The 23237-nt window shown below is 46.3% G+C and overlaps 1 protein-coding gene across 1 annotated transcript in view; it reads left to right on the top strand.

Annotated features, from left to right (window-relative positions):
• The window catches only part of LOC147438320 (long chain acyl-CoA synthetase 4-like), a 181671-nt gene that overhangs the window by 120665 nt on the left and 37769 nt on the right, over positions 1–23237 (top strand). The window contains exons 10-14 of the mRNA XM_086487603.1: positions 21519–21629; positions 21732–21819; positions 21910–21976; positions 22090–22165; positions 22262–22379. Coding sequence (XP_086343729.1) covers positions 21519–21629; positions 21732–21819; positions 21910–21976; positions 22090–22165; positions 22262–22379 — 460 coding nt within the window. The remainder of the gene's footprint in view (positions 1–21518; positions 21630–21731; positions 21820–21909; positions 21977–22089; positions 22166–22261; positions 22380–23237) is intronic.

Genomic DNA, 23237 nt, shown 5'->3' with positions numbered 1-23237 from the left:
ATATAGAGGGAGGTCACTACTTTTTATAGAGGGACTACTTGGGATAGCCCACCACATGTTACCCAGTCACACCCTGATCGGGGCATCCTTCTTGATGGAGCCATCTATCTTGGCCGCTCACGACGCCCTAGGATGCGAGGATCTTCACATCGTAGATGAGGTCTACATTGGAGGCTACATAGAATTGTTGAGAGACATCGCGCACGCATCTCCAAAAAGCTGACTATGGAGGACACTGAGGCCATACTACAGAGACCCATGAGAGAGTTCATGTGATGATCACCTTTGTATCCTTTCTCCATTCCACACCTTATTAGACCTCGTGTGATTGTATCCCTCCCCATATGTTTTGAGATGATGTAGTATGTGATTCTGATGATGAGGATGTTGGGTAGGGCTTGCATTCCTACCCACTCTAGGTACCCTCATTTATTTTTACTTTTATGTTCCCTAGTCATTGTATTGAGTCACACATGGATGTAACCTTTTGGTCTCATAGGTCATTTTTGCCTTTTGAAAACGTTAATATAACATTTCATTTCATTTCTAGAAAGGTGGTCCGTGCCAATCCCTTCATCAAGGCTAGAGTCGTTTATGTTGTGCATTGGCTCTCTCTCTCTCTCTCTCTCTCTCTCTCTCTCTATATATATATATATATATATATATATATATATATATATATATATATATATATATATATATATATATATATATATATATATATATATATATATATATAAAGAAAAACGGAGGCAGTGGAGAAACCTCAAAAGAAAGAGCACTCATCCTCCGTTTTCCCTCCATGGAGGCCAAGAAGTCATTCTTGAAGAAAAGACCAACTCTTAAAGAGACTGGCATTTTTCTCGGGGATGATCTCACCCTCTCGCAGATCGCTCATATGCAGGAAGTAATGCCGGAGATTAGAGCGGCAAGGGGAAAAGGCAAGATCGCTTTTTACCGAGACGGAAAAGTGGTAATACTTGAGCGACGCTCCACATGATGGTGCGAGTCTTATGGGACCACACTCAAAGTAGCTGCCTGGAACTGCAATGGATCTATGCGTCTTGATGTGGGTGCTTTTGAGGACAGCTTTACTGGAAGAGACATCATCTTCTACTTTGAGACACACCAGGCCCCTGGGCAATCCATGCCTCACATCAGTGGATACAGGTGGGAGACAGCCTATAGAGAGGAGACACGCTCAGAGCACAGAGGGCGGGGCTCGGGAGGAGTGGCAATGTTATTTAGAGAGGATCTGCAGCCACTGATACATATAGCCCGTAGGGACGAGCAGGCTAGGTACATGTGGGTGAGACTGAAAGCAGAGACATGCAGACACCTCTATCTAGCTATTTGTTACCTCCCCCCGAGTACATCAGTTTATGCACCACCTAGAGGACAGTCCCCTTTCTCTATTTTGGATGATGACATATGGGAGTTCTCTAGGGACGGTGACATTATCATCCTCGGGGACTTCAATGCTAGGATTGCCCATCACGAAGCAATGTTTTATTAATACTTCAGAGGAGATGCTAAGAGAGATAGATGTGGCAGAAACGGGCCTTTCCAGACTATCACACGATATGGAATATACTGAGTATGGGTGACACCTGATAGACATGGGCACTGCACATGGATTGGCCATCTTGAACGGCCTACAGAGATTTCCTGCTGTTCTGCGGGAGGTTTTACATGCTTCCCACACAGACATGGAGCTAGCACGGTGGACTATGTCATGGCACAACCGAACCTCATCTCTAGTATCCAGGATCTCACAGTTGGGCCCAGACCGGTCGGGGTGGCAGTGGATCATGCTCTGGTGTCAATGACCATCTCCTTCCAGTTCAGTGTAGCACACAGGCCACGATTAGCATCCCCTACTCGCTACACATTCACAAGGGAGACGGACTCTGTATACATGGACGGAATCTACAGACGCCTATGCACTGAAGACCCGGGGCGACCTTTGGAGGAGCTAACTACTATACTGACACAGACATTACATGAGGCAGCAGCAGAAGCATACCCACACACCCAACGTGAGCAGAGCCGCCGATCTGGGAGCATGCCTTAGAACAGCTGGTACGATGAGGAGTGCCGCCAGACTAGAGCCAGACTTTAGAGGGAGGTGCTGCTGGGGGACATCACTCACAGACAGTCACAGATGAACTTCCGACGCGTGGTGCGGCGGAAGAAGAGGGCTTTTTTGGCTCGACTCGAGCAGGATCTATATCAGCTATTCTTGAGTCAGGACTCGTGCGAAGCATGGAGGCTCTTTCATGAGCAGTCCCCCCCCCCCCCCCCCCCCCCCCCCCCCCCACTATTTCCTCCACAGAGACCTGGGGTCAATACGCATCATCTCTGTAGACAGTACCTAGACAACCGCCCCTCCCCAACCTCCCTGATCCATGCCCACACACATGTGTCTTTTTCACCGCTGAGATGGTGAAAAAAGCTATTGACAAGATGAAGACTGGGAGAGCATATGATCATGAGGGCCTAGTCGCTGAGCATTTCATGCATGCCAAAGACTTACTAGCAGAGCTTCTAGCAGTTATGTTTAACTGTGCCATGTGTGAGGGCCTACCGGACACTTGGAGCCTATCTACGATCGTACCTATCTTTAAATCAGGAGACCCCATGGAGCCTGGGAACTATCGCACTATTATGATTGGGCACACACTGGCAAGATTGTATGCATTCATTCTTGAGCAACAGTTGAGTAGATGGGCAGAGAGGGAAGGACTGCGGGAAACTGGGCAGGAAGGGTTCAGGAGAGGCTTCTCTACTCTTGACCACATCTTGACACTCAGGGCCATCATCGAGGAAGGCAGATCCCATAGGAGACGAATCTACTGTAGCTTTGTGGACTTCCGCAAAGCTTTTGACACGATACCCAGAGCTAGATTGGTGCGCAGATTACAGGAAATGGGAGTACCCATAGAGCTCATTTGGGGGATCATGGCATTATACAGATCAGTGGTAGGGCATGTACGCACCCCGGAGGGACTCTCAATACCGGTTCACTCCACTATTGGGGTGAGGCAGGGTTGCCCGCTCTCTCCTACTCTTTTCGGTATGTAGGTGGATGAGGTTTCTGACTACATTGACAGGGACGGGGATAAAGGTGCACAGTTGGCAGGGACATGGATTCCACTTTTGTTATATGCAGACGATATTGAGTTGATCTCCGAATCCCCAGAGGGAATGCACCGCCAATTGGATGCTTTGCATACGTTTGCCCACGAAAGTGGTTTGTCTGTCAACCTTGGTAAAACCAAGGTTATGGTGTTTAATACCACTCCACAGTGGATCAGGAGATCAGCACCTACATTCACATACGGCCAGGAAACTGTGGAGTACACAGACGCTTACACTTACCTTGGAGTGGTTTTCATTGGACCCACATTCTCACTCAGAAGAGCAGCAGAGACCAGACTGACTAGAGCCCACGCAGCATTGGGTAGATTAGAGAGGATGTGTTCGTAGGTTCAGTTTCAGGAACCCCGGACGAAGCTCTGGCTTTTTGACACCTTGGTGGCCTCAGCATTGCTCTATGGGGCTGAGATATGGGGACCTTCATTGGATCACCACGGGAGGCCGGGTCGCGCAGACGGATGGGGGAACATGGAGAAACCTCTCGTCTCTATGATCTCGCGGCTAATTAGAGCCAAGGCATCAGTGCCACGGGCCATTATCCGAGCACAGCTGGCGGCCCCCCCACTAGTGGTAGAGGCGCTCACCAGATCAGTCTCCTTCATAAACCGCACATGGGAACTTCCCAGAGACAGATATGCTCGCATAGCACTTGAGTCCTCTCGACAGTTAGCCATACAAGGAGATACAACATGCTGGTATGGGGAGATGACATCATGGTTTCAGGCGCATGGGTTCAGCATAGACAGGCTGCCACCATTCCAGTACTCATTGGATGCACCATCTCTCATTCTTACACGGTCGGAGATCACCAAGCTCATCCGCCAAGACCTGACCCAACTAGACACTAGGAGGACATGGATACAACCAGCACAAGAACTGGGCACGAAGATGGCTTTCTACAGAGACCACCTTCTCCAGCTTACAGAAGATGGTTTTGTGATGAGACCCAGATACATGGATACCCACCTGTCTCATGGAATACGATGTGCTATTGGTCAGTTACGCACATCGTCTCACCAGCTTCTGTGGATTGAAACCGGGAGATACAGTGGAGTACCAGCAGAGGCCATGACATGCCCCTTGTGTGACATGGAACCTGAGACAGAGCTGCATTACACATGCCGGTGCCCCGTCTACTACGAGATATGAGGCCGCTTCCATTGCTTGTTCAGAGAGGGTTTTGGACCACTCTCAAGAGTAATGGGATACGAAGATCAAAGATGCCTGGGTTTGTTCTTGCTCGAGCTGCGCAAACACAGAGAGAGCCTGATGAATGGCGTGGCTAACCAGTCTCAAAGACGGATTACAAACTTCTTCAGAGCAGACACGGGACAGCCGCAAGAGCCATTCCCACAACAGAGCTCCCCCCCGTCTCACACGAGAGGCACACTGATTGACCGAGCGATTGAACTGGGGAAATCCAGGTGCCCATGACTGCGCAAGACTACACAGCATCGACGGAGGCTACGTCAAAAGATTCAGAGCACGCTGGCTAGGCATGCACGACGCCCGGTCAGACTACTAATCATGGAGGAAATTGATGAGATTCGCGAACGAACGATGCTAGATCTTTTGTAATTCGGCTATCCCAACTAGCTGCCCATTTTTGCTTAGTTTTCGGCTTAGCTCACATCGACCAATCTAGAGTCCCATAATATATATCTTTGTTTTGTACTGTTGATTAGGTTATTTTGTTACTCTGACTTTGTATCAGATCCACCACCTTGTAACTTTCTGGTCTCATAGGTCACTATGGCCTTTTGAAGACGTTAATATAACATTTCATTTCATTTCTCTCTCTCTCTCTCTCTCTCTCTCTCTCTCTCTCTCTCTCTCTCTCTCACTTTGGCTCGACATGCACGACGCCCAGTCAAACTACTGACCATGGAGGAGATTGATGAGATCCGCTAGTGACCGATGCTGGATCTCCTGTGATCTAGCTATTCCAGCTAGCTGTTTAGCTGCTTAGTTCACACCTAGCAGTTTAGGATTCCATGGTATTTTATTTTGTCATTTTGTCATCTTGTTACTCTGACTTTGTATCAGATCCACCACATTGTAACTTTCTGGTCTCATAGGTCACTTTGGCCTTTTGAAGACGTTAATATAACATTTCATTTCTCTCTCTCTATTTGCAGTTTTTCTCTCTAGAAACAGAGATTTGTTCTCTCTAAAAGTGATTTTATAAATAATTGATAGAAAAGTGCTTTTCAGGTACTTTTTAAAAGAGAAAACCTAGTGCTTCCTTTTCCTCGATCTTTTAATAAAAAAAAGAGAGCGTTCCTAAATACTTGCTTTTTTTGGGTCACCTCCAAAAAAGAGAGGGGGGGAGGGGGGGGGGGGGTTTGATTTTTTGGGGTGCCATGCTTTTTAGGAGCATGCTATTCGAGCGGGTCTCCAGAGGCTATAAAAGCACAACACCTTTACTTGTTTATTGCACATACAAATTCTGCAGATTGACTTCAGCCATCTAGAGGCCTTCTTGTATCAGAAGAAATCTAAGAAAGAAAGAAATAACCGAATGGGCTTGTTGACAATGGCAGTAGAGGGCTACTGACACTATATAGGGGCAACACATTCCGACATATCTCTCTCCTTTCACTTTCTCTCCAATTTAATAGATTCAAGTTGCTTAGGGGGGTAAAGTTTTTCAAAAGTGTTGCGGATTGTAGTTGTTTGTGTGTTTCTGTACGATTCCTTGCCTGAAGTGATTAGAGTGGTATCAAAGCTTCAACTACTTCCTTGCCCCAGAAAACCGAAGCATAGTCCTAACAACATGGATGGAGGACATGGAGATAACCAAAATGGACAAGGCAAAAATCCACTTAGTCGTTCCACCTAAAAACTTCCGGAGGAGAATACTTGGTATGTGGTATGACAATTTGTGTATTTGGCCGAGCAACAAAAGCAGAACCTGACGGATGATCCGTCTAATTTGGAGGCTTTGCACACCTACTTGGGTTCTCTTAATCTGCATGTTACCCCTGCCATACCTCAACAAAATTCTCACTCCTCTTCTACCTAACTTTTCTTACAATTCCCTTGTAACCTCTTCACGTCAGAGCTATGGAGACGTTTCTCTTTTCTTGGGAGGTATATTCAAGCTTATGGCGTCAGAAGAACATCCCCCTATCTTTTCCAAAGTGCAACCTCCGTTGCTACTGGACCTCTCCCTTCAGTTCCACCACCACCACCACCACCACCCCTTGCTATTCCTTGCTCATCCTCCACCTTCTTTTTCATTTGATGGGCAACATCATTATTATCATTATTTTTCGGCACCTCCGGTGAATCGATGTCTTAAACCTTTTAAGGATTGTGGTGCTACTATCAAGTTCTTCAACTATTCAGGTGTCCAAGATTCTCACAATGCTCTCAAGTTCTTGCAACAATTCAACGTTCTTTTTAGCAACGATAACTTCACATAGGAATCTAACTTGATTCGAGTTACCTCTCTCAAACCTGGCAGTCCCAAAACTTGGCATGATTTTAAACTTGCCTTCTACCCCAATTTCCTTGATGAAACCTTTGCAGTGGGCATACTCTCAACTTGGTCTAGCCTCAAGATGTACCCTCTGACCCTCTCGCATGCTACAACCAAAGATTCTGGGACTCTTTATCTACCAGTTTCGACTCCGAGGGACATTTTTTTTGCAGATAAAATTGAGTACATAGTGGGCTTTCCTTTTCCTCTGCACGATTATTGTATTGGCAAAGTGGTTTCCAACATGCAAGAGTGGGTTATTACATCATGAAGAAAGAGCTAGTCTTTATAGACATTGCTAAGAGTTCTCCGAAAAGAATCCAAAGTTTGCGATCTTCCACTCAATATACCTCACAACAACAAGCTACCACATCCTTTGAAACTTCTACCCGATACGTGACTCTTGAAGAGCTTGCACATAACCGATACGAAGGAAGGTGTTACAAGTTTAGTATTCATGGCTATATTTCTTGAGACTGTTTGACAGCCCCAAACAATAAACGATCACTTCTATCTGATAACGCAAAAATCAAGAACCCTGACCTTCTGCTAGGTGGACTTCTGACTAGATAGGTGTCCCTACTTTTGATCCATCCTATGAACCATGTAAAGCGATGGAAAAAGTGAGAGATCAAGATGCCATTATCTTCTTTGCCTCAGGATCCATGCAAAATTTAATCTCTCCACAGTTAGCTGCAAGATTGAGATTGACGAATAGGCCAAAGCAAGAACTTCTTCTTCTTCTTCCCTAAACTTCCCAATCTCTACAAATGAAAAGAATCCCCCCCCCCCCCCCCCCCCCCCCCCCCCACCACCACCACCACCACCAATTAAACCCTATATAAGGGTTTTAGACCCCTATCACATCGTTTCTGGCTCTTCGATCGCTTTGGATCCCTCATATTGTTTTGATCACAACCCCATATTTGCACTTTGGCATGCCCTCTAGGGTAGAATAATGGACAATACCCCATTTTTTGTTTCTGCTACTCAGCCGATGAGTTGCATGATGAGCTCATATTGAAGCACAAATGGCCAACGGGATTTACACATCATTGACAACATTAATTGGATTCTGACTTCAAATTCAAGCATTTGTAGATCTTGTTGATTTCTACATTATGGAGGTGGCATTGTGTGATGTTTTATTGGGCATGCCTTGGCTGTACAAGTAATTTGTCAAGCGAAACGCAAGAGAACGAACAATCCGTCTGAAGTACAGGAACAAAAAGTAATTGTTGGACTTGAGTATACGAGCAACTTGAGTAGCGATGTCGGCTTAGGAATGAATTCTATAATTTTTGGATTGTAGACATGAACCATGAATTTTGTTTTGTTTTATGAAATTTGTATGAATTTACGATGATTATAATTATGATGATCATGAGTGTGCTATTGGCATCCAAGCATGATCCGATGTCCTTTTATAGGCATTGGCTATGATACTAGCGACGTGATAGATTTTCAGACGCGCTCAAGGTGTCTATAGCTAGCTCATCCCCCTATTATGCACGTTGCCATCACTTTACATGCGTGCATGACTAAATGATCACTCTCGGGATTTAATTTGGGAAAATATTGTGTAAATGTTATGAAGTGTGGACATTCTTTTATTTATTTTTCTTTCTTTTGTTTATCCTGCAATCAAGGACGATTGCTTTTATTTTAGAGGGTGACGGGTTTTAGGGTTTGTACGTCAAGCTCATAGGTGCAATTGAACATTGTGTTCATTTGGCTAGTCGCAGTCTCTCTCTCTCTCTCTCTCTCTCTCTCTCTCTCTCTCTAGCGCGTCGACTGCTGCAGCCCCTCACGCCACCTACTGCTTTGTTGCGCGCAGCCCACGCAGCCCACTAAGCCCCACGCGCTCTCTCTCAGCTGGACAGCAACGTGCTTACTCTCTCACAGCAACGCGTGGTCAGCTGGACTGCGCCCCCCCCCCCCCCCCCCCCCCCCCCCCCCCCCCCCCCCCCCGTGTTGTACAGTGCGCCGCCCCCCTACTCGTGGCTGCACTGCACCCCCCCCCCGCCGCCCCCCAAGCCCGCAGGTGCATTACAGTGCAGATAGTGCGCAGTCACACTTGAAATTTTTCGGACCTGCAAAGTTTATTCAGACCTGCAGATTTACAAAATACAGAATTTACATTTACATTTTCAGAATTCTCACGAGTTGCAGATCTGCAAGGAAATTTCAGAATTTCAGAGTTACATAAATTTCAGCATTGACAGAAATTTGCAGAAAAGGAAAATCTCAAAAAATGTATGATTGATATGGGGAACACACATGTATGCATTATGCGGGACAGGGATGCATGTGTGATGTGGACATAGTGGGTTGACTTGGCAGAAGTGCAGATTATATTTTTAATGGAGGTCATGACTACTTCGCCGGTATGTAAGCCCCATCCGAAGGCAACCTTTGTGCTTACAAACAAGCGGATTACACAAATGGAGAGGGAGATGAAAGACTGGAAAGCAGAGATGGAGGGATGGTGGAAAGAGAAGGCCAACCTTCTTCAAATTTTTCTCAACGAAGGCACGCACTGGAAGAAAGAGAAAGAGGACTTGCACGCAGAGCTACAAGCACTTAAGGCGGACTCCAGAGCACTTAGAGAAGAGGTCTCAGCTCTCAAGCGAGGACTTGCTGATAGAGCGAGCAGTGGACTACAGGAGGGGGAATTTTAGCCTTCGGTAGTAGAGAAAATCAAGGTCATCAAAGAGCAGGTACGGATGATCAAAGAGGAGGAGAAACAAAAGATGGTAAAGACGTCTTCGTGGATGGATGTGATCACGAAGACGCAAAAGAAGGCCGATGAGGCCGAGAAGTGGATAGAAGTCACTAAGAAAGGCAAAGGGAAAGAAACCACATTTGTCCCCACTCCTACACTCATCAACATGACTCTAGAAGAAGAACAATGAAGGAAAACTAGAGCTTTGCATATAAGAGTAACAGGTCTAAAAGATCGAGATGATGTAGAAGGGGAAGTTGAAGAACTACTCCGCATGAAGGGTAGTGAGGCTACTCATACAACGGCATGGAGGGTGGGGAAGAAGACACAAGGCAATGGGGAGACTTCAAAAGGGAGAGCTCTAATCATCCGTTTCACATCCATGGAGGCAAAGAAGGACTTCTTGAAGAAGCGTCCTACACTAAAGAAAACGGGCATATTCCTTGGAGATGAACTCACTCTCACACAGCTTGCGCATATGAGAGAGGTAATGCCAGAGATCAAGCGGCAAGGGAGAAGGGAAAGACGGCCTTCTACAGAGATGGCCGGGTTGTGATTGTAGAGCGGCGCTCCACATGACGGTGCGAGACCCATGGGACCACCCTCAAAGTTGCCACGTGGAATTGTAATGGATCTATGCGACTTGATGTGGGCGCCTTTGAGGATAGTTTCAAGGGAAGAGACATCGTCTTCTACTCTAAGACACATCAGGCCCCTCGGCAGTCTATGCCTCACATTAGTGGATATAGATGGGAGACTGCCTATAGACAGGAGACACGATCAGAGCGCAGAGGGCGAGGATCAGGAGGAGTGCCAGTGTTATTCAGGGAGGAGTTGCAGCCATTGATACATATAGCCCGCAGAGATGAGCAAGCTAGGTACATGTGGGTGAGACTGAGAGTAGAGATAAACAGATATCTTTACATTGCTATTTGCTACTTTCCCCCGAGCACGTCAGTGTATGCACCACCCATAGGACAGTCCCCTTTCTCTATTTTGGATGATGACATATGGGAGTTCTCTAGAGATGGTGACATCATCATTCTAGGGGATTTCAATGCTAGGACTGCCCATCATCAAACAGTATTTTATGATACTTCAGAGGAGATGCTGAGAGAGCTGCATGCTGCAGAGACAGGCCTATCCAGACTATCACAAGATGGAGAACACACTTGAGTATGGACGACACTTGATAGACTTGGGGACTGCACATGGATTGGCCATCTTGAATGGCCTACAAAGATTTCCGGCTTCAGGGGGTTTTACATGCTTTCCACACAGACATGGAGCCAGCACAGTGGATTATGTCATGGCACAGCTGAGCCTCATCTCTAGTATCCATGATGTAACGGTTGGACCCATACCTGTTGGTGTGGTAGTGGATCATGCTCTTGTGTCAAGGACTGGGGCCAGTACGCATCATCTCTGTACATAGTTCTTGAGTAGCCTCCCCTTCCTGCCCCTCCCGACGCATGCCCACACACATGTGCTTTTTTCACCGCGGAGATGGTGAGGAAGGCCATTGACAGGATGAGGATTGGGAGAGCATACGATCATGATGGTTTAGTGATGAGCATTTCACGCATGCCAGAGATCTACTAGCAGAGCTTCTAGCAGTGATGTTTAATCGTGCCATGTGTGAGGGCTTGCCTGATACTTGCAGCCTATCTACTATTGTACCTATCTTCAAGTCGGGAGACCCTATGGAGCCTGGGAATTATCGCACTATCATGATTGGACACACATTGGCCCGGTTGTACGCATCTATTCTTGAGCAGCAGCTGAGTAGATGGGCAGAGAGGGAGGGGATACGTGCAGCCGGGCAGGCAGGGTTTAGGAGGGGTTTTTCTACTCTTGACCATATCTTGACACTCAGAGCCATCATTGAGGAGGGTAGATCGCGTGGGAGACGGATCTATTGTAGCTTTGTGGATTTCCGCAAAGCATTTGACACAGTGCCTAGAGCAAGATGGATGCGCAGATTACAACAGATGGGAGTACCCACAGAGCTCATTTGGGGGGTCATGGCATTATACAGGTCAGTAGTGGGGCAGGTACGCACCTCAGAGGGTCTATCCACACCGATTCAGTCCACTATTGGGGTGAAGCAGGGCTGGCCTCTCTCTCCTACTCTATTTAGTATGTATGTGGATGAGGTTTCAGACTACATTGAGAGAGATGGTGATAGAGGTGCACAGCTCGCAGGGACATGGATTCCATTATTGTATTATGCTGATGATATTGTGTTGATCTCCGACTCTCTGGAGGGGATGCAACGTCACTTGGATGCTTTGAATAGGTTTGCTCAGGAAAGTGGTTTGTCCATCAACCTTGGTAAAACCAAGGTCATGGTATTTAATACCACCCCACAGTGGATCAGGAGGTCAGCGCCAGCATTCACATACGGCCAGGAGACTGTGGAATACACAGAGGCGTACACTTACCTCGGAGTGGTTTCTAGTGGGCCAGCATTTTCATTGAGGAGGGAAGCAGAGACTAGACTGACCAGAGCCCATGCAACATTGGGTAGATTGGAAAGGATGTGTTCTTAGGTTCAGTTTCAGGAGCCTCCGACGAAGCTCTGGCTCTTTGACACTCTGGTGGCTTCTGCATTGCTTTATGGAGCTGAGATTTGGGGACCTTCATTAGATCATCAGGCGGCAGTGATGGATGGGGGGACATGGAGAAGCCTCTGGTTTCTATGATCTCGCGGCTCATTAGAGCCAAGGCCTCAATCCCACGTGCTATTGTTCGAGCAGAGCTAGTTGCGCCCCCACTAGTGGTTGAGGCACTCACCAGATCGGTCTCCTTCATACACCGCATGTGTGAACTTCCCAGAGACAGATATGCCTGCCTTGCACTTGAGTCCTCCCGACAGTTAGCCATGCAGGGAGATACAGCATGGTGGTATGGGGAGATGACATCATGGTTTCAGGCTCATGGGTTCAGCATAGACATATTGCCTCCCTTTCAGTACTCACTGGATGCACCCTCTCTGACTCCTACACAGTCCGAGATCACCAGGCTCATCCGCCAGGACTTGACTCAGCTAGACACCAAGAGGACATGGATACAGCCAGCACAGGAGCTGGGCATGGAGATGGCTTTCTACAGAGAGCATCTCCTCCTGCTTACGGTTGATGGTTTTGTGACGAGGCCCAGATACATGGACACCCACTTGTCTCATGGGATACGAGGTGCTGTCGTCCAGTTACGTACATCTTCACACCAGCTGCGGATCGAGATTGGGAGATATAGCGGAGTACCAGCAGAGGCTAGGACATGCCCTCTGTGTGACATCGAGCCTGAGACAGAGTTGCACTACACATGCCACTGCCCCGTCTACTACGAGATACGAGGCCGCTTTCATTGCTTGTTCAGAGAGGGCTTTGGACCATTCTCCAGAGTCATGCAGTACGAGGATCAGAGATGCTTGGGTTTTTTTTTGTTCGAACTACGCAGACACAGAGAGAGCCTGATGAGAGGAGAGGCTAGCCAGTCCCAGAGACAGATCACAGATTTCTTTAGAGCTGCCACTTGACACCCGGAGGAGTTACTACCACAGCAGAGCTCGTCGTCTCACACCAGAGGCACACTGATCGACCGAGCGACTGAGCTGGGAAGATCCAGACGCCCACGACTGCGGAGGACTACACAACATCGGCGGAGGCTGCATCAAAGGATTCGGATCACTTTGGCTCGACATGCACGACACCCAGTCAGACTACTGACCATGGAGGAGATTGATGAGATCTGCCAGCGACCGATGCTGGATCTCTTGTGATCTAGCTATCCCAGCTAGCTGCTTAGTTCACACCTAGTAGTTTAGAATTCCATAGTATTTTATTGTGACATTTGTCATTTCATTTGTGTCATTGTTGTCATCTTGTTACTCTGACTCTGACTTTGTATCAGATCCACCACATTGTAACTTTCTGGTCTCATAGGTCACTTTGGCCTTTTGAAGACGTTAATATAACATTTAATTGCATTTCATTTCTCTCTTTAGAAAGTGGTCGATGCTAATCTGTTTGTCAAAGCCAACATCCTCTATGCTGTACATTAAATTTCTCTCTCTAGATTCTCTCCTCATTCTAAAACGGTTGTGGATTTTCTCTAACCTAAATTTCTGATTATCTTTCTCGATTGCAGATTTAAAATCTACCTAATTTCTCTTTAGAACTATGCATATTTTTTCTCTAAAAACAGAGATTCTCTCTAAAAATGATTTTAGAAATAGTAGATAAAGAAAGTGCATTTGTGGCATTTTAAAAAACAAAAGAGATAGCAGAATTTTTTTAATGTAATCTTCTTATAAAATTTTGGGTGCACTGCTTTTCTTGAGCATGCTATTTGTGTGGGTCTCTAGAGGCTATAAAAGCACCTCTGCGTGTTCACTTGCTCGAGCCCATCCACTGAACACACACACCCCATTCCCATCCCCTGCCCGCTGCCCCCTGCTCTCTGACCGTCTTGCTTATTGCCGTACCCGCAGCCATCTCTCTCTCTCTCTCACGCAGCCTCTCTCTCTCTCTCTCTCTCTCTCTCTCTCTCACACACACACACACACACACACACACACACACACACACACACACACACACACACACACACACACGGATACATACCCACACACACACTACACACATACACGCATACACACACGTTGAGTGCTCTCTTCCCCTTCTCCCCTCTTCTTCACAATATGAAGAGAGGGTAGCTACGAAGACAACCATGTCTTCCCCCATCATCAAGACGCCGACACCGACAATGAAGACAACCTTCATGCTCACGAACAAGACGCTTGCACAACTGGTGAAGGACATGAAAGAATGGCGGATGGAGAGAGAGATATGGAAGGAGGAGAAAGCCACCTTCATCAAGCTATGGAACGAAGAGAAGGAGGACATGAGAGCGGAAATCCAAAATCTCAAAGAGGAGAAGGAGAGAAGGGAACGGGAGAACGAGAAGGAGAGGGAGAGATGGAGGAAAGAGCAAGAAGAGATGAAGGCACAAATCGATCTCCTTCATGCTTTCATCACATCCCTCACCCCCGAGGGAGGAGAGATTAAAGAGGAGGCTAAGGAAGCCCTCAAGGAGGAGATCACCAAAGCCCTCTCCGCAAGCATTGATTAGAGGCCACCAAAGAAGGATGGGTTGAAGTGGTCAAAAAGAACATCAAGAAGGTAGCAAGAGAGGAAGCCCAAAGAGATGAGGTACTCATCGTACACACAACCATCGAAGAGGAGAAGATGCGACAAGCTCGCCGTCTCAATGTGCGAGTGACCGGCATCAAAGAAGAAGAAGGGTCTACACCCGAGAGCGATGGGAAAGCTTTATGCAAGAAAGTGGGATACAAGGAAGAAGAGATCCCTTTCTCCAAAGTTTGGAGAGCCGGCAAAGATCCAAAGAAGAGAGCTCTCATCCTCCAATTCGCCTCCGAGGAGTCTCGAACTTCCTTCCTCCGAAAGAGGGTCATCTTGAGAGGGATAGAAAGCCCCGCGATTTATCTTGATGATGACCTCACAAAGATGCAACAAGATCACCGTCGCGCGTGCATGCCTCGAGTCCACCAAGCCCGCAAAGAAGGGAAGAAGGCAGTATACCGAGATGGTAGGGTTATCATTGATGGCAAGACCATCGCATAGGGACTCGCGGCCTGTGGGACACACGAGGAGATTCATGTCACGGTTTGGAATTGCAATGGAGACCTATGGACACACCCAGAGAGACTTGAGGAGGTGATGAGAGGTTGAGACATCATTCTACTTACAGAGACACACGAGAGCCCGGAGAGAGGGTTACCACGGATACATGGATTCCAGTGGGAGTCTCTACATCGGGGATGTATGCGTCAGCACACCACTCGCGGCTCAGGAGGAGTGGCCATACTCTTTAGACAGGGGCTTCACAGCAGACTACAGATTGTTGCCCGGGACCCACAGGCCCGCTACATGTGGATTCGCCTCGAGCTCTCACGAGACAGGATCGTCTACATTGCCCTTTGCTACTTTGCTCCCACAGGCTCCAGATTCGCCCCTATTGAGCAGGAGTCACCGTACGCATGCCTCACAGAGGAGATTATGGAGTACTCCACACTGGGTGAGGTCTTCCTAATGGGAGACTTCAATGCTCGTACGCGCAGTGAGGAGCGCTGCCACCTTCATAGCAGCAGGAGGACAGGTTGATGTAGTCACCTCCTATGTCTACCTTGGCATCACATTCACCAGCCTACCAGGACCCTTCACTATGAGGCAGACTGCTGTTGACAGGCTCACCTGAGGATATGCAGCTCTGGCCATGCTAGAGCGGAGATGCCGCCAGGCACACTTTCAGGAGCCCCGCACGAAGGGGTGGCTTTTCGACACCTTAGTCACCCCGGCCTTGATGTACTCGGCGGCAGTATGGGCACCAGGATTGACAGCTGACCAGTGGACACAGCTTGAGAGACCACAAGTATGTATGATCTCACGCTTGCTCCGCAGCAAGAAGACAGTGCCACATGACATTATTAGAGCGGAGCTCGCCACACCACCTATGGTTGTAGAGGCACTATTCCAAACAGTTTGCTTCATCCAAAGGATGAGAGAGCTACCTCCTGACAGACTTACTCGTAGAGCATTTGAGGCAGCTATACAGCTATCAGAGAATGGGCATGAGAGAGCATGGTACTCACAGGTCAGAGCATGGTTTGAGGGACACGGTCTTGACATGGAGAGCCTACCACCATTCCAGTACGACCCCCACTCACCATATGTTCACCTCTCTCGCAGTGAGAGGAACTTTGTATTGAGACAGGATCTGTGGCAGCTATACACTAGGAGAGACTGGGAGGCACCTGGCTTGGGGACGAGGATGTCAGATTACAGAGACCAGTTTCTCACCATATTGTCTGGGGGGTTCATACAGAGACCACGCTACATGGACACATATATGCCACATAGCTCACGGGTGGCGATTGGTCAGCTGAGAGTGGCTTCACACAGGTTAGAGATTGAGATCGGGAGACATACTGGTGTTCCCAGGGAGGAGCGAGTCTGCAGAGCTTGCACAGAGGAGGTGGAGAGTGAGGAGCACTTTGTATGTAGATGCAGAGCATACACTGAGATCAGAGGCAGGTATGAGGCCTTATTCAGAGGACAGCCCACTCTCCGAGAGATCATGGACTCTCGAGATCAGAGACAGCTCAGACGTTTCTTACTAGAGATACAGAGCCATCGGGACACACTACTACAGCCACACACAGCTACACAGACAGAGGGGAGACAGTCGTAGCTCACAGACTTCTTTCAGAGGATTTCCGCCCCTCCCTCACCAGACACTCAGAGGGGAGTGACACTCCCACAGGCGGAGGTGAACCGAGCTATACGACGACCACGAGTCACAGGCTACAGGGGCGCGAGCTCCCACCACCGACAGATCGAGGAGATCTGAGCCCGGGAGCGCCGTGCCACTGAGGAGCGAGTGGCTCAGATGAGGGCCGACCCGACAGCTTTCATCCGGGTAGGCTTGGCACCAGACCCGCCCATGTACCACATCTTACATCCCCCCATTAGTACAGGATGGAGCTAGATAGCTTGATGCATTCTCATGATTGTACTACCTTGAGCATATAGACATGCATCTTGAGCATATAGACATGCATCTTGAGCATATAGACATGCATATACCCCTAGAGATAGAGCTCCATCCCTCCTCAGATACTCCACTACCTACATTCAGTTCAGTTTTGTATCAGTTTTGTTTCATTTGTCTTTCCGATAGACGGATGACATACACACCATGTACATTTGATTTGTCTCATAGGCCGATTTCAGCCTGACATAGACGTTAAAAATCTTTCTTTCTTTCTTTCTTTCTCTCTCTCTCTCTCTCTCTCTCTCTCTCTCTGCGGTCCAATTTAGTTGTTTCCAGTTGTTTAAAGTGATACAGTGTTCCAAAGTGTTGCAGATTGTAGTTGTTTCTGTGTTTCTGTCAGGTTCCTTACCGGAAGTGATTACACTCTTGGAATTGTGCTTAGTGGCAACGACGCTCTAGCATCGCTAGTGCATAATGCCTGTAGTGAGTTTGTCTCTTGCTGCACTCGCCATGGAGAAGCGACTTGTGGTCTCTGTGAAAGTAATCCCACGGTATACATATGAGTCTACCACCTCAATTAGCCCTCGAGCTAGGAATAAAGCTCTGCTCCCGTTCCATGAACATGTATGAAAAATCAGAACCAAGGGTCACTATGAGTCCTCTTTGTGTGCAAAACTCATCCAAGGCGTGTTAATGGAGCTGTAGTTTCACTTGTGACTCAGAGACGAAGACAATGTCATCAGCATATAGCTTAATATGAACTCAAAGACTCAGGTTTGGAAGGTTTTTCCGTATCCTTTCACCATTGCTATCTGTTCAAAGTTAAAGCAGGTTTTAGTCATAGGTTTATAGATTTTCTAGTTACAATTGTCATGCACTCAATTGTGATCAAACGTCTTTGAGACGTTTACTTCCTCCCACCTCTCAAGATGTTTCAATTTCGAATTCAAGAAATTCTTTTGGGAGATGAATTTTGGGAGCAAGAAAACTTGGTGCCAAGTCATAATTTTCCACACAAGTTACTTGCTCAAAGAAATTTTTGGGTAATCCGTGTGCTCAAAAACTGATAGAGAAAGGGGATCGGAGAAAGAAAAGAAGAAAAATAGAGAATATGGATAGATCTCCAGCAAACACCAAAGTCTTGGTATCTATCTCTTCTTACAAACTCTATGGACCTTTCACCAATCTGAAGCAAGTCTAGAATAATTTCTTTAATCAGCAAGGTGATTGGATGCAATCTCTCTCGTCACGCTCTACACGAGTACATTCAAGATTTGTTTCTGGTCTCTGACATGATTGTCTTTGTGTCTCCTTTGGGAGAGGCTCCTTCCACATCTGGTTTGAGGTCTCCAATAAATCTAGAGTTCCTACTGGATGGAGTTGTATCGATTTTCGTACAGTTGTTGGCTTTTTTGTTAGATGTGCACGATGCATGGATCTTTATGGCCTAGAAGATAGTCTTGCAATGACATAGGGATGGGGAGATTTAGAGGGACGAGGTAGAAGGGTGGGAGAGGGGTGGCTAGAACACGGAGGGCCATTAAGGGGGTATTTAGGAGATTTGAGCAAATGAGAGATGGGTGGGGAAAGAAGGCCCGAAGAGGAGGGGGTTTTTTCAAGCAAGATGGCGGAGGGAGAGGAGGAAGCGTTCTAAGGTTTTTTGAATGGTTGACGGGTGTATTTCCGAAAGGGAGCTTTATGCTTGGCAAGGGAAGACAAAGGTTGTGAGGGAGCGGAAGCAAATGGTTTTTTAGAGGAAGGGTTTTTACAAAAGGTTAAAGGGGTCTTTTGGGAGAGGAGCTTGCTCATTTGAGTAATGACCTCATGTTGAACGAGCTCACTCACCGTGTCTTCTTTTGGTAATGCCATTGCTTCGGCAAAGAGGGTCTCTTGGATCTCTTTCTTGCATTGTGAGCCGTTGATTCAATGGAAGTGGCTAAATGCGCTTGTAGGATGGAGTTTTGAATGAAGGAGTCTAGCTCCAAAACAGAAGAATGTTTCCACATAAGAAGTTGATTGGCCCATGTTTCTGGTTGAACTCTAGGGAAGGATAAGGGTGAGAGCTTTTTAACAAGATCTTCCAAGCGTTCTTCTACAACCTCATGGAAGAAGTCAAAAAACTTTGGAGATTTTCTACTATGAGAGCTTGGCCTTGTATATAAACGTCGGAACAACTTGTGCCCTGTGTAGAAGAGATGAGAAGAACCTTGGAGATCTATTCAAGCTCAGTTTTGGCAGTTTTTGTTCGTGTGTTGCTATTGATTTTTTGCTTGGGTGTTCAAGCTTGTTACAGTGGTATCAAAGCTTACAAGATTCTTCTCTTATGAAGGGTCCGATCCTTTTCTGCAGCACACATGGGTTCTTGCAGTGAATCCGACAGAGAGGACAACACCCATTGACTACACTTGTGGGAGGATGAAGAGCACTCCACCCCTAGTGGAGAAACGGAAAGAACCGACGGAGATTCAAACAGAAGCAAACCTCCTTCCGAGGAATCAGGGGATCTCAACAAAGCGGAGTACAAGCGTCAACTTTAGGCTGACACTTGTGCAAAGTGAATGGTTAAGTACTCCAAGGACTTGAACTATGTAAAGTATCTGAAGAATCATCCGCTTGATGAGGCTCATTTCAGATGCAGAAGGCCATCCACTCACCCATCAATTCGGCCATGAAGTCTAAAGCAAAAGCCGGGTGCAGAAAACAAGAAACTGTACTCGTAGGAAGAGTTTGACGAAGCTAAACATTGAAAGGCAACAAGCGGTCTCGGAAGGAAAGCAAGTCAAAAGATATCTCTAGTTACTTGGGCCAGAAAACGACTTTCGAGGTAGCTAGTGGTCCCAAGAAGCGTGTTTGCTTTGAGGATGACCTGAGTTCTTCTTCGTCTTGAGAGAGTACTGACAATTTCTGTTCTTCTAGCTCCAGTGAGGATGAGAAAAGGCGGAAGAAGCATAGAACGACCAAGAAAAGCAAGAAAAGAAAATCCAAGAAGAAATCTGGAAAGCATAGATTGCAATCTAGCAATTGAGAGGAGGAACATGCATGAAGTTTGAAGCTTTTTGGGTTTGTGCTTGTATTACAGGCGGTTCATTAGAAAGTTTGTGGAGATTGCTTCCCTTCGCATACCCTTATTCAAAAAGGTGTTCTGTTTAATTGGGGACCGTAAAAATTTGTAGCATTCAAGAAGCTCAAAGAGAAGTTGACGAATGGTCTTGTTTTGATATTGCCAGAATTACAAAAACAGTTTGAAGTTTATTGTGATGCTTGTGTTAGCAGTTTGGGTGCGGTCTTTATGCAGGAGGGCCATGCCATAGCTTATGAGAGTAGAATATTCTCTAGACCTCAGAGGGTTGCACAGATCTACGAGAAAGAGGTATCAGCAACAAGGATACACACTCTCTACGAGAAAGAGCTGTCAACAAGAAGGATACACACTCTGACTCAGTGGAGGCATTACTCACCTGGAGCGGATTTTATAGTGCTACAGATCATCAGAGTTTGAGATATTTCTTGTCCTAGAGACAACTTTCGGATAAGCAGATGAGATGGGCGAACATTTTGTGGTTGTTCCATTTTTGGATGTTTCACGTTACAAGAAACAAGACTATGGTGGCAGATGCGTTGTCTCGTAAGCCATAGATATCTGCCATCACGGCTGTACATCATCAGAATTTTGAAGAAATGCTTGATCAATAAGCGACAGATCCCGATTTTGCCGACATCTTTGACAGGGTATAGAGTGGGGGGACAGTTGCAAGGTATACTATCAAGGAAGGTTTCTTGATGCGAAAATCCATGTTGTGTGTGACACATGGATTCAGGGGAAAGATGTTGATGGAGTGCCGCATTCCTCCTTTTGTTGGCATAGAGGTATTGAGGGAACCTTGATAGGGGTGGAAAAGTATTTCTACTGGCCTCAGCTGAAGAAGGACGTGGATGAGTTTGTGGGCACTTGTTTGGTGTGTCAATAGGTAAAGAAGGACGTGGACAAGTTTGTGCACACTTGTTTGGTGTGTCAATTGGTTAGGCATCTAGGTTGGATGTTTCATTAAAGGAGGTTTCTTGGGTCTTGACTTGCCCTGATCTCTTCTTTGGGTGCTTTGGTCGCATATCTGGTTGCTTATATTCCTTTTTTTCAAAATCTCAGTCTCACAGCATATATTGAACATTATTGCAATCAATACAAACTGGTCCTCACAAAAAAAAAAAACCTTTTTTGAAGTCGCCATATCTTGTACATTATGTAATCGATACAAACTTATCCTCATTTTAAAAAAAACCATAGGAGTGTATGCGCTCGCCTGGGCGATAGTACCTGTGTGTGTGCTTCTGATGTCAATTCAAGCTGGACACAGTTGCTTTCTCGTGAGTGCCACACATCTATGGCTTTTCTGACACTATAGAGGCAAGTGAGAAAGAACAAATACAGGTAACAAAAGTGGTCTGAAGAGTTGTTTACCTTTGTGCTTTTTCCTAAAGAAAGGTGTTTCTGTTTTTCAGATGTTAGTTTTGCAGCTTTTATCTTACATTAAGCTATCTGTATTAGCCTTAAATTTCTGTGCTGGACTTTGTTAGATGACCGATAAAGATGTCTACTTCTCCTTTCTTCCTCTTGCACATATTTTTGATCGTTTGATTGAGGAATACTCTGTACGCAGTGGTGCTGCAATAGGTTTCTGGCAGGGGGTAAGCTCATTCCCTTTAAACTGATTTTCCTTGCTTTCCCTCAGCTTCTCTTTTTAAACTTTTCCTTTCATTTTTTTGTGTTTTTATATATGATGCTCCTAGGATGTAAAACTCGTCTTGGAGGATGTTGGTGCTCTAAAGCCAACTATTTTTGCAGGTGTACCACGTGTTTATGACAGAGTTTATGCAGGTTGGTTCATTTTATCTGTCAAGAACAACTCTTAGATATGATTTCCACATATACATCTGTGTGTGAGTCTTCAGTTCGTCCTGTTTGTAGGTGCACTTCAAAAAGTCAGTGCAAGTGGTTTTCTGAAAAAGAAGATTTTTGATCTGGGCTATCGTTAGTAAGTTCTCAACTGTCTGCCTTTCATGAGGTCTTGATGCGGTACAAGTTTTTTGTTATGAATGTGACCTGTACACTAGTTTCAAGTCCCAGCATTAACTCTCTTCACTGCAGCAAACTTGGCCGCATGTTAAGGGGAATAAGGCAAGAGAATGCGTCTCCTTTTTTTGACAATCTTGCCTTTAGTAAGGTAAGCGGTTAACCACACGGACAAGCTCTTGGTAGAGCGGAAGAGAATATTGTAAGTAGAAAATCAATTTATATATAACTACCTCTGCAAATCCAGATAAAGCAGGGATTGGGGGGCCATGTTCGAATCCTCTTTTCAGGGGCTGCTCCACTTGCCATGCATGTAGAGGAGTTCCTTCGGGTTACAACGTGCGCGCTTGCAGTTCAAGGGTATGGTAAGGTTTATGTGAAAACCTACCTCTACATGCTTATCTATATGTCTACATGCTTATCTATATATCTGATATTTGACTTTCTAGAAGTATTGCTATTATCTCAAATTTGATATCTTGGAAACTAAAACCTCTTAGCATATTTTTGTGAAGCAAAGTCTATAAGAGGCAAAGTTAGAGCTATCTCCCGCTGACAATGCAACCGAAGTTTGCCGATGACAGGTGTAATGATGACATCATGCCCTAGTGCCTCTAAAACCGCATGCATCGGTGGTCTTATTTCTTCTAGTGTTATTCCGAGTCGAGCTGCCAATTCGGGTGAGATGAAGTTGGCCTTGGCTCCTCCATCGAAGAATATGAGGACTTCCTGATTGCGTACTTTGCCCCATGCCATGTAGAGCTCCGTACTCTCCTCCTCCTACTCTAGGATTGCTTCCACAAAATCTAAAACTAGTCAAAGCCACTATTTGAGGGCCAACACTCTCTGAAAGGGAACTTTGCCTCTTGCGTGTCATCTCATAATTTTGGTGTGAATTGTCCTGAGTTGTTTAATGTCTATTTCAGTGATGTTCCCATTGGCACATGGTTCTAGCCGTTGGAGTGTATCAGAGCTTAGAAGTTTACTTTTTCAGCAAGCGAACTGATCCTAAACCAGGGGGCATAGACATTCAACAAGCCAATAGTGTCCCCATGGAATCCCACCGTAAGCTACTAAGCTTGTCATGGCACGATCCACAACTGCAGAATCAACAATCGATGTACTCCACTTTGGGCTCCCATAATGCCCGAAATAACAAACCAAAAAGTCTCATACTATTGTCAAACAACTGAACGTAGTGCCGAATAGGCTCTATCATCAAA

The sequence above is a fragment of the Adiantum capillus-veneris genome, chromosome 17, assembly GCF_014529385.1.
Source record: "Adiantum capillus-veneris isolate H3 chromosome 17, ASM1452938v2, whole genome shotgun sequence".
Lineage (NCBI taxonomy): Eukaryota > Viridiplantae > Streptophyta > Polypodiopsida > Polypodiales > Pteridaceae > Adiantum > Adiantum capillus-veneris.
Note: the sequence above shows the minus strand (reverse complement) of the source record. Positions and strands in the feature narration are given on the sequence as shown.